Source organism: Cydia pomonella, chromosome 27 (assembly GCF_033807575.1).
Source record: "Cydia pomonella isolate Wapato2018A chromosome 27, ilCydPomo1, whole genome shotgun sequence".
In the NCBI taxonomy this organism is placed as follows: Eukaryota; Metazoa; Arthropoda; class Insecta; order Lepidoptera; family Tortricidae; genus Cydia; species Cydia pomonella.
Window position 1 is genome coordinate 818,022 of NC_084729.1, and position 12,816 is coordinate 830,837.

Here is a 12,816-nt window from a genome sequence, read left to right on the forward strand (position 1 = left end):
ATTAAAGATGCTGTTTTTTTTATACCTGCAGGCTGTATACACGATTCATTTAAATAAAAACTGTCAATAGACTTAATTAACATAACAAGTGTGGCTGAAAATAGTTTTAATAACAAAACTATTATTGCAATATTATTCACTTTAGACCAAGGCAATTATTAACTAGTGGTTTTACTTGGTTTTACTTTAAAGTATTTGTATGACATATGAGGTAAAAGAGCAGTAGTGTCGTATGATGGTATGCGATTACCGTTGCCCATGGACGCCCGCGACACCAGAGGTCCTTATGATGGTGTGCGATCTTTTTTTGAAGTATCGTGTCATGATTTATTTATATTTACATTTAAGATAGCAGTTTTTTTTTTTTTTATTCTTTTATTATTTAGGGACTTACAATCCTTAATGATTATGTCAGCCCCATCGTACCTTAATCAATATTACAGTCAATATTTATGTTATAGTCTTATATCTACTTAAATAGTCTAACACAAATAAATAAATTTGTTTGGCCTCAACTGACGAAGGCTCTGCCAAAATACACTGGAATCCACCCATATCCAACCTATTCAGACTGAGTAAGCGAAACAGAGCTAATCTTTCGCCTTCATTCCGTACACATTCCGTCAAAACATGCTGAACGTCTTCTATTTTATTGCAGGCCTCACAGTTTGGCGATGGTTCTTTTTTCATCAAGTAAGCAAACTTGTTAAGCGGAATGTGTCCAGAACGTAACCTTAAAGCTATCTTAATTAATTTCCTACTTCAATCTGCTTTTGTGAACCAAGGTAGGTATATGAGGAGGTTCACATTGCATAGTTTTGTACCACACACCTTTCTCCTTGCAACGTTCGTCAAAATGTTCCTTCCAGGTTCATCGTGTTTTTCTACTGTATATATGTAGTTTTTCTGTAAACTCTGGAGTAACATATACCTCCGCCCCTCTCGTGCAGGCAGCTTTGGCTAACTTGTCAACCTCGTCATTACCTCTTAATCCTATATGTGAGGGAATCCACTGCAATCTCAGCACCATATCGGCAGGTATTCTTCTTAATTTCTGTAGCACTGTGTACGCTAGCGCTGTGCCTCTGGTGCCAGAGGTGCAGCGAGCTACATGCTGCAAGGCACTTTTGCTATCTGTCAATATTACAACTTTTGTAAGTTTTGAACTAACTGCATATGATATGGCTTCTGAGATGGCAAATAGTTCAGCCGACATAATACATATTTCTGACGTTATTTTATAAGAGTTGTTTACATTACATATCGGGTCATGGTACGCAGCTCTTAAATTGCTTTCGCTTTTGGACCCATCTGTATAGATTGTGTGCCAATCCTTGTATTTTTCACTTAATTCACATGAGACGATATTCCTAAGATCACAAGGGTAGTATGTATTTTTCGGATGCTTAGCTACACCTAAATCTGTGATAATTGCATCTTTGACATCTATATTTGAGACCCAGGTTTCTAAACAAAACATCTTAAGAGGATTCGACATAGATATCCTTTCATATTTAATATCATGGTAGACAGTCATTAGAAGTGGAGTTTTCTTTTCCTCCAGTACCGATTCTGAGATGAAACGTCTAGCAACTTTAAAAGTTCTACAGTTAAAAGTTACATGCGCGTTGCCGACCCTAACCCCACCCCCCTCGTTGAGCTCTGGCAACCTTAACATGAGCAAGCAAATAATTATACCTGGCAGTATAATAATTATACCGTGACAACATTATTATGTTACCCCGATTAATACAGGGGTAGTTGGGAAAATAACATTATACTGTTGGCAACACGGTAGTTTTAACGGTCCGGAAATACCGCAGGCGACAGTTAATTCCAAAGTTTGGATTATGGAATTAAATCTCCATTTACCAAATAGTGTCATCAAAAATCCTTAAATAGGTGGCGCTACAATACCTCGAATACTTGAACAAAAAAATCAAATCATAGACAGCGCACTTCACTCCGTCAATAACGCCTAGATTCTTAGCTACTCTAGCGCTGCTCTGGAGAGGTTTGGAACTATTATTTATAGCTGACAGCTGGACACTTTTACAACAGTTCTACCATAAGAGATTTCACTCCTTTTAATTCCACACTCCATAATTTGGATGAATAAATAAAAATGCAGAGCAAGGCGACATCTCTACGCAGCGACAAGGAATCAAGCGGTTCTGAAATATGCTGGCAGCCGACAATTTACGTCGCTCACCCTTAGATGCCAGCTTGGGCCCTTTGACTTAATCCCAAGGACCCGGGTATGTCCTTAAACTACGTCCACAAGAGAGGTATGGGCATTGTGAATGTCATCTCGCTTTGTGTGGTAGGGCACAGCACAGCGGATGTCATTCCGGATCTACAGCAGAGCCCAACTGGGGAAGTACCTCCACCTTACAGAAAATCGCAGCCAAATAACACTAGACCCTACTCATAGTGTTGTGTTCCTGCCGGTGAGTAAGGTTGCCAGAGCTCAACGAGGGTGGGAGGGGGTTAGGGTCGGCAACGCGCATGTAACTCCTCTGGAGTTGCAGGCGTACATAGGCTACGGATACTGCTTACCATCAGGCAGGCCGTATGCTTGTTTGCCACCGACGTAGTATAAAAAAAAATCCAAAGGCATGCTGTACGAATTTACAGAATATGTAATACGAATTGTCGACGATCCCAAACTCACAAGCAACTTCGAACCCTTAAGTCTAAGGAGAGACCTTGCCTCCTTGTGTGTGTTAACATTTGATATCATAGTACATTACGATACAAGTGCGAAAAATAGGAAATTCGAAACGAGTGGTGATAAATTAAAACACGACCGAAGGGAGTGTTTTAAATCGACACGAGTCGCGAATTACCTAATAGCACATGTATCGTACAACGTTTTACAGTACATATGGCCCTTTAAATGTTCGACACAGTAACGTAATATGCTAATTTTCGCACTAGTGCGGTAAAGTAGCACCATATGTACTGTAAAATATATTTTATGTGCAATTTCACGATACTTTTTCCGAAATACTCTAAAATGTATACTTAGTCATTTATTTTTAACTTATTAGGAAAAGGCGAGAATAGGGTACTAAATAAACTGTTAATAATTTGTTCAGTACCCCTAGTGTAATTTTAGTCGATAGCGAAACGTGACGTACGCGTTTGCGTTAAGTCTCATTTTGTATGGGTTTTTGAACAGCGCGCCAAGCGGGACGTTTTAGAATGTCAAAAATCTTGAATCTTGAATCGTTTTAGAATGTCAACTTGAGCTATGCTGATGATATGGTGCTGCTGAGCCCCTCGATGGGGGGTCTAATAAAAATGTTAGGCATTTGTGAAACGTATGCTGAGGCCCATGGGCTCAGGTACAATGCGTCTAAAAGCGAGCTCTTGCAATTTAAATCAGGTAACAAAAGTTACCAAATGCAGGAGGTTAAGCTTTGTGGAACTCCGTTAAAAAGAGTGGAGAAATTTAAGTACCTGGGCCACTGGGTCACGGACACACTGTCTGACATCGAGGACATCGAGCGGGAGCGCCGGGCGCTGTGTGTCCGCTGTAACATGTTGTCCCGCAGGTTTGCACGTGTTAGTAAAGAAGTAAAGTTAATATTGTTCAAAGCTTTTTGTCAAGCTTTCTACACGTGCGGTCTGTGGGCCAACTTTACGCAGCGGGCGTATAGCGCTCTGCGTGTCCAATATAATAATGCATTTAGGATGCTGTTCAGGTTGCCGCGGTATTGTAGTGCCTCAGCGATGTTTGCTGAGGCACGAACAGACTGTTTTTTTCGCCATCATGAGGAAGCGATGCGCGTCACTCCTCACTCGCAGCCGAAGCAGCACGAACAGCATCCTAAGGACGCTGGCGCAGCGTTGGGACTCGCCCCTAGTCAAGCGGTACGTGCAGCTACACTCACCTGTTGCTGTGCTGCCGCGAAACTTATAAATATTATGTAATGTTTTGTTTTGTTTGTTTTGTCCAATTGTTTGTTTTGTCTAATTAACTGTAATACTAACTCTAGATACATAAGTCATTGTTACCTAACCCTATGGACGTCAAGTTCGAAATAAATATTTCAATTCAATTCAATTCAAAAATCTCATACAAAATGACATTTAACGCAAACGCGTACGTCACGTTTTGCTGTCGAAAATATTTACACTAGGGGTACAGAAATATACCTATAATAACCATCATTTCTTGTATTTTACTTTCCTCGTATTCGAAATGAAAAGTAGAGTGACTACTGGCTAAACTACCTCGACAGAAATAAGTGCCTTTCATCCCTAGGTTAATAATCTACCATTTCGTACCATTTCACCGTGACAAGGTATGAAATGGTACTGAAATTGACTGAACAAAACGGCCCGATTAGAAAAATGATTAAGACACGTTTAAGATCTTGGAAAGATCTTTAAAAGATCGATAACTAAACGACATTTCAAAATTGACGTTTATTTCGGTTCCGCTGTGATCCAAATAAGATCTAACTACGATTTTTCTAACGTCAAATTGACATTGGTTACCCGAGCTGCTTCTGTCAATTATACGACATATAAACGATATCTAAATGAGAACTTATCTAAACCAGAACTTATCGTTGTATTTCATTCTTCGAATCGGGCCGAAAGTCATTGATACGATCAGGGTGCGTAGCCAACATTTAAATAGTTTACGCTCCGTAGCGAACGTGATGCAACTGTCACTATCGCACTGATATGGAAAAGTGATAGAGATAATCAAAGCAACACTCAGAGGGCTTACCGCGAACCACGTTCGACGTGTTGCCTCCCTGTCATACTTACGTAAGAATTTACTAGTGCGACAGAGAGGCAACACATCTAACGTGGTTCGCGGTACGCCCTCTGGACGGCTACCGGGAAAATCGAAATTCGTCAATTGCGGGCATTTTTCTCTGTCACTCTAATTACGTCTTACTAAGAGTAAAAGAGAAAGATCCCCGCAATTTGCGAATTTCGGTTTTCGCGGTAGGCCCCCTGGAGTCAATCACGGCCTTTAAACTGCGTCGATTTTTTTTCAGTATTGATCACTATCTGTATCTTTAGGTATTTAAATAAAAGTAAACAAAATCTACCCGCAATTGGCTCGTTAAGCCAGTTGAGGGTAGATGAAAACATTACATGATCAAATAATGTAGGTTCAAGTTAGGTCGGTCAGTGACAGATCTAGGTGGTTATGTATTTGGTTGGTTAACCAATAAATGTTATAAGTGTTATAACACTTATAACTACCCGAAAATGTACAAATTGTGTTTACTTTTATTTAAATACCTAAAGATACAGAGTATAGTTGGTGTGACACCCAAACTTATCGTGAACACCATTTTTAATCGTAATTTTTATATACATTCATAGGTACTCATATACACTGCAATGACGTCTATATCATCTTTCGCGTCATAACGAATTATCATTATAATATATTTCTAAGTAAATTCCTTTTTGATACCTACTGTTTACTCACATGGTAATTAAACACAGATGTAACACGTAGGTTCTAATGATTACCTACGTTATAGTTTGCAGAATATATATACAATAACGATATATTACTCTTTATCTCGTATTTTTGGTAATTGGCTATATACTTGACTGTTTTTTGTAAATAATGTCAAACGATATTGATTTTCTTGAGAATCAAATGTCTCTATAGGACTCATGGCATTTAAGCAACACAAAGATCAGAAATGAGAGTTAAAGTCTGACGCTCGCACTCGACGATTGAAACGCCTCTAACAAAATGATAAGGTGATGTGACGTCACATCATATAAGTCTGTCCTAAATGTATGGAAGATCAAGGAAATTGCCATTTTGACCCTGAAATATTGCGTTTATGTGTATAGTTGACAATTTATTTTTCAATAAAATGTAAGGAATCGAATGGTACCATTTTCTTTTCTATTTTTGAAAGACAAAAAAAAAATTGAGATTTGGAGCCTTGTATTTTTTTATAATCTCAATATAATTTTTTGAATTTCACTTTTTAATAATGGATGGCTCATTTTCTATCCTTTTAACTAACCTTTAGAGTATATTATGCTAATTTGATCAAAATGGCTACGAGTACGAGAGTTGAGTAGAAAATTTTTATGACTATTTTTATGCATACAAATATCGTCAGTGACATATGTAAAAAAAGATACACTTGTAAATAAATAAATACATTTTATCTAGATTATAGTAAACGTCCCTATAATGGAACAGGCAGCAGTAATGGGATAATATAGGTAAATCCTATAAAATAAGTATTTATCATCATAATTATAATTTTGTTGTATGGGGGCTCCCATACAATAGACAGACATTTTATTGTTTTTTAGTATTTGTTGTTATAGCGGCCACAGAAATACATCATCTGTGAAAATTTCAACTGTCAACTATTACGGTTCATAAGATACAGCCTAGTGAAAGACAGACAGATAGACACAAACGAACGGATAGCGGAGTCTTAGTAAAAGGGCCTCCTTTGGGTACGGAACCATAAAAAGTGCGAATAGGTTAATGTATAAGAAAAAAAAAAACGTTTATTATGCATTTTTATTTTCCCAATTTTTGAATAATCTCCATGTAATTATACAATGGTATAGCCGAAAGAAAATTATGTCGATACATTTCGTCTAGTACTAGTATCATAAACCCACATTTTTTTGTAATTTTCTTAATATGCAAACTTAACCTATTAAAATTCAAGTCCTTAAATTCATTGCCTAGTCAATTTTAGTCAGTATGGTAAAATATTTATTAATAAATAATGCCCATAAAGAAGCACAATTTTTTCCCAAGTTCCCTATATATTTGAACACCTGTTCTTATTTTCTGTACAAAACAGCCTGCCGTTTTTTGCGGAGGGGGGGGGGGGGGGGGGGATGTCAAACAGTTACTCCATACAATACATATGACCATTGGCCTAGTTTTTCGACAGAGGGGTCAGCTCTTCAAAGCCACTCCAGTTTATCTTTCAATAAATAAATAAATAAAGAAGACAATCTTTTACAGATCGACCTAGCCCCAAACTGCTTTCTGGTTGAAGATGTCACTGTTGACAGCTGACAGATCATAACAAATCCTGGTGAAACTTATAATCTTTTATAAAAATTAGAATAAGCCTCTTGAGCTCTAATTTAACATCGAATGGCATTTAAAGATTTTGAAAAATATTAAATTCAGGCAACGGCCAGAAATGATAGTTTTATCATAAACATCGGTCCTATTTCTATCCAGGATCAACAGCTTTCTCGAGACCAGTAGTAGTATTTAAAATATCCACTATATATAAATATTAATAAATACATCTCATGGGACAATGTTACACAATTCGACGTAGCCCCAGCCCCACAGACATATATACATAAAATAAATAATAAATAAATATAAAAATAAGTCCCACAGTAAGCTCAATAAGGCTTGTGTTGAGGGTACTTAGACAACGATATATATAATATATAAATGCTTAAATACATAGAAAACACCCATGACTCAGGAACAAATATCCATGCTCATCACACGAATAAATGAACCAGGATTTGAACCCGGGACCATCGGCTTCATATGCAGGATCACTACCCACGAGGCCAGACCGATCGTCAAATACATAGAAACCATCAACTCAGGATCAAATATTTGTGATGAAGACACAAATAAAAGGCCTAACCAGGACTTGAAGCCGGAACCGTCTGCTTCGTTATATAAATAAATAAATATATAAACATCTCACATGATAATAAATTTGAGGACAACTCCAAAGATGCAGCATTGGTGATATTCAGTTTGACCCCCGCCCCTCCTGAACCCCTCACGTAATTAATGGACGTCCCCTAAGTCAGGTTCACTCTTGCCTTAAAATTCTTGTAATTTTTCACGTTGGTTAATTTATACAGGATTAATATTTGTATTAAACTAATTGAGATCATTTTTATTTTGTTTTACTGAGATATGAAATTTAGCGAAAAAGAAAAGGATTTTTTTACTTCCTTATTTTGGATCAAATCACGTATTATTTTAGTTTCATCACTTTCGACATTATTCTCACGACAACTTTGTTTACCCTTCTTAGAAGCACTTGTACCCTCTTCGGTAAATATTTTGTCCTTGGTTACACGTTTTTTCTTGCCAGTGTTATTTATTTTGTCTACATAAGTTACAAAATTATCCCTTTTGGTTATATCTTCTTCTTTTTCAAATATATAATCTTCTCTATCTTCCAAATATTTTCCTATAACGTGTTCAACCCCTGAAGTTACATCATCATCTCCTTCAGCTATATCTTCTTCATTCCCAAACTTAATGTTTTCTTCAATACGTTTGTCATCTTTTCTTTCATCTGGTTGAACCTTTACTGCTTTAATTTTATTATTTATAAGAAAATCTTTCAACTGAAAATCAGGTTTTTTCTCTTCATAAGCGATGCTTTTGTTTATATCGTTATTATCATCAAATTTATCGCTATCATTTAATTCTTCATTGTTACTGTTTTCTTTTTGTTTATCATTATTGTTTTTCTCGAGTTTGTCACGGCCAATACGGTGATAATTACTGTAATTTTTGTCAAGTTTTTGTTTAGGTTTTTCTTTGTGATAGATTAGTTCTTGGTTTTGGTTTTCATTAATTTCCGTTTCAATATCTTCTTTTATTAATTTATCTGGGATATTATCTTGATAATTTATTTCTGATTCACTGAAATCGATTAGGTCCTTGTCGTTTTTACTATTTTGTTTAAGGTTATTTGTCAACAATTTTCGTTTAAAATCAACGTTATTATTAGCCAAGTTTGTTAGTATGTTTATTTTATCATTGTTGCCATTTTTATCTTGATGAACGCTTGTAGGTGTTTCCATTTCTACCGGTTTTTCGTTATAACTGACGAAATTTATTCCATCAACGTTACTGCTTTCTCCAATTTTTAAATTATCAACTTTGTGTGGTTTTTGTGAATATTTCGTGATATATGGCTTTCTTTTCCAGTATCTATTTCCTCGATTTAAAAGCATATTATTTCTAACTTCCTTAGATTTCCGGTTTGCGCTTATACCGTCGGCATCATTTGCATGTTCTACGTCATAATCAATGTCTTTTAACGTAGATTTCAACTTTTCATCTGAGATAACCTTAAGTTTATTTCTATCATCATTTTTGAACATTTTTATTAAAGGTTTTACGATCACACTATTACTTTTTTTTCTGTGGTCTATTTTATTGTCTTTTCTATATTTTTTACTGTTTTTCGTGACTTGCGTAGTAATATCACCATAAGCATCTTTGCTAATTTTTTCGTCATTATTGTAATCTTTTAATTCTTCTGGATCTTGTGTGCTATCGTCTAAAATCACCTCATCCTTGTTTTCGTCTGTTTTGTTTTCTTCTAGCAGCTCATCTACAGCTTCTCTTAAAGCTTCATCACCAGGGTCTAAAAACAATATTTTAGCTTTATATTAACTCATCTTTTATAAACGTCAGAAAAAGGTTATAAACTGAAAAATAAGTGTTTGCTAAAGTTTATAATAATATACAAAAGTGTTTATACTATTGAAAACTAACACGAACTACTTTAAATGAATATTTTAAATAAATAAATCTTGCCATAAATCAAATTGTTTAATGTGCTAATTGATAACTTATTAACTTATATTAGTTAAGATTAATTTATGAATTATAAAAAAAATAGACCTTGGTTAGAGTCGTCTGTCAACACTTTGATGAATTCAGAATTATGTGAATCTTCTGAACTGTTTGACTCCTGATTTGTCTTTTCTTTTCGATTTGAAGTCGGACGCAACCTGCTTTTCGGTTTGAAGGATCGTTGTTTTGTAATACCTAAAAATATAATTTGACTAATTTATAACACATAATAACATGAGCCGGAGGAAAATGTCATGGAAAAGAGACGTAAAAGAATGGCTAGAAGCTAGCAGCACAGAAAACGATTTAGACGACCTGAGAGAGTCGCTGAACTCCGGGATGCATATGACGAATATACATTAGGAATACGCTAATCCGGAGGGGAAATATTCCCGATTCTGTAACGCGTCAAGTATGTTCGCGGAGGCGCACACAGATGGGTTCCACGCAATAATCCACAAGAAAGTGGCCTCGCTACTCAGTCGCGTTCGAAGCAGCAGCAACAGTTATTTTTATTTATATGATTATTGTGGAATATTATTATTATTGTTATGTATTATCTATTCTAATTTTTAATCATTAATAATTTCATTACTTTTTGTATACGAGTAAATGCTAATATAGTCTAAGGAATTGTAACTAACATTTTTATTCATGGGCCCCCGACCTGAAATAAACGGATATTTAATTTAATTTAATTTAATATACCGGCCGTTAACTTTCAGGGTTTATACTATAAAAAACATATCGTTTGCAATTGTATTAATTAATGATTTTCATGTGTGTATTTACATTAATTGCACTAAACTAGCAAAGTGTAAGTTGCAGAATATTTTCAATTTTTTTGGAAACTTTAATGAGAAAAATCTCATGCAAGTTTCCATTTAGAAAGTTCCCGTTCAGATTAGGGATTATTACTTAATGTTCTTAACTGTTGTGTGTGTGTTATAAGCAGTTTGGCGAGTAACTCTATAATTGATTATGTATATGTGCCTTTAAAAAATAAATGAAAAAAAAAAAACTGTTTCATTTACGTCACTTATTGGCGCCTATTTCAAGTGTCATTGTGAAACTAAGGCTTAGAACGCACTGCGATTAATTTCTTGCAGTTTCAGAACCAAAAAAAGTGTAAAGTATGGCATGATTTATAAGCACACGCACTTGCAAGACCCAAACCGCATGAAATTTGACTCAAACAGCAAGAAATTTTACTCAAACCGCAAGAAATTTGACTCAAACCGCAAGAAATTTGACTCAAACAGCAAGACATTTTACTTAAACCGCAAAAAATTTGACTCAAACCGCAAGAAATTTGACTCAAACTGCAAGAAATTAGACGGAAACCGCAAGAAATTAATCGCAGTTCGTTCTAAGCCTATCTGTAAGATGGCAATAAAACTAACCATCCGAACCAACGTGATCTCCATTCCTAGCCAAAGAGGAAAGCTTAGACTCCAGAAGTATCTTCACGCTCTCCAGCACGGATTGTTTTAGATTGTCTGTATCTAGCTCGCTATCCAACTTGCTTTCCAGCGTGCTGAGCAGCGGTGGTTCCAACGTACTGTCCGACTTGTCCAGCTCGGCCGAGTTGGATGGAATGGATGTGGAGTGGACGCCGCAAATGGCGGACACAAGTAACACTGGAATAAGAACATAAGCTATAATTTCAGTGATCATTTTGTAGATATATGGTTTAAAAATCGCCAACTTTTACAATTTTTAGGTACCAAAGTACTTTTTTTAATAGCCTATTTTGTGTCCCACTGCTGGACAAAGGCCTCCCCTTTTTTCCGCCACTCATCACGGTTTGAAGTATGTTCCCGCCAGTCTCTGCAAAAAGCGTCGAGGTCATCCCGCCATCTCTTTTTTGGTCTGCCTCTGCCCCGGCTAATCTGCGGTGTCCATTAGGGAGCCAATTTGGCCCACCGATCCGGGTGCATACGGCAGACGTGTCCTGCCCAACCCCACTTAAGCTTAGCGGCCTTAACACCCACATCTATGATACCAGTTCTGGAGCGCAGTTCGGTGTTCCTAACTCGATCGGTTCTCCGAACTCCTAGTATGCTGCGCTCCATTGCTCGCTGGCAAATCTTGAGTCGGGACTTTTACTTATGGTTTTATAATATTAGAGCAAGAATAATAAGTGCTTTTGGTTAAATTATAAATATTGTGACGGTTTTGAATGATTCACGGTTAGTTTCACTAGACTTAAATCGACCGGGATATAAACCGTGATTACCTTTTATATTGTATTTATTAACTACCCGTAAGTTCCCGTACGGGCTACCCGTGAACAAGATGCATGTAACTGCGTCGAAATATCAGGAGCTCAATAAAAATAATATAAAAGGTAATCACGGTTTATACCCCGGTCGATTTAAGTGTAGTGAAGTTAATACTGTAGAATAGTAACGAAAATAAATTTAAGAGAATAATAATGCAAAAATCTATATTATGGCAAAATGCTATATCCATATATTCCTAACAGAGTATAATGGTTTATATAATGAAAATTTTCTCAGTCAACGTTTGAACGCTAATTTACACATTTAATATGTAGGACCAATGACGTGTGGGTTTTTTTCGAAGCAATAATAGTACATTGTGCAACGAGGGGGGGTAAGTGAAATTTTGGATACGAGGGTGGTAATTAAAGACCCGAGTTTGCAATATTCTTACCCCCGGAGTTACACACAATGTTTTTCATCACACTTGCGAAGAAAAAACCAAATTTTAAGCAAAATAATTCTTAAATACGGTGACGTATCAAACTTTCGTCCGCCATTTTGTAATTTCTTTGCAGGTGAGGCATCGAAGGCACAGACCTAATCGGCATTCAGCCACGATTGAAAAAATATTTTAAACCGTACCGTTATTTCGTTTGTGTCTCAACCACAGCTATGCTCTTATGTTTGATTTTTTTCGAATTTTTAATTATTATAGGAGTTAGAAGCAAACTTTGTATGAAATCTGTTTTTCGATCGAAAACACTGACACTTCAATATCATAACTATGTAAGTACACACTTTCAATAGTAATTATGTCACTAGTTTTATAAACAAGGTATTTAGGTAAGTACTAACTTTGATTATTGCATATTTTACACTGTATCTTGGTTGACGTGATCTGGTCCTGGCAGAATATCAGTGCCTCTCCCATAGGGTGAAGCGTAATACTGAGCCAGAACCCTTTTGTTT

At 36.2% G+C, this 12,816-nt stretch overlaps 1 protein-coding gene across 1 annotated transcript; it reads right to left on the minus strand.

Moving 5' to 3' along the window:
• Positions 1-7,910: 7,910 nt before the first annotated feature.
• On the minus strand, positions 7,911-11,311 carry LOC133532663 (protein PFC0760c-like). The gene is made up of 3 exons (XM_061871425.1): positions 11,023-11,311; positions 9,668-9,814; positions 7,911-9,407 (listed from the first exon to the last, which is right to left on the minus strand). Exons 1-3 carry the CDS (start codon positions 11,294-11,296, stop codon positions 7,927-7,929), a joined length of 1,902 nt encoding a protein of 633 aa, XP_061727409.1. The 5' UTR covers positions 11,297-11,311; the 3' UTR covers positions 7,911-7,926.
• Between the last annotated feature and the right edge of the window lie 1,505 nt (positions 11,312-12,816).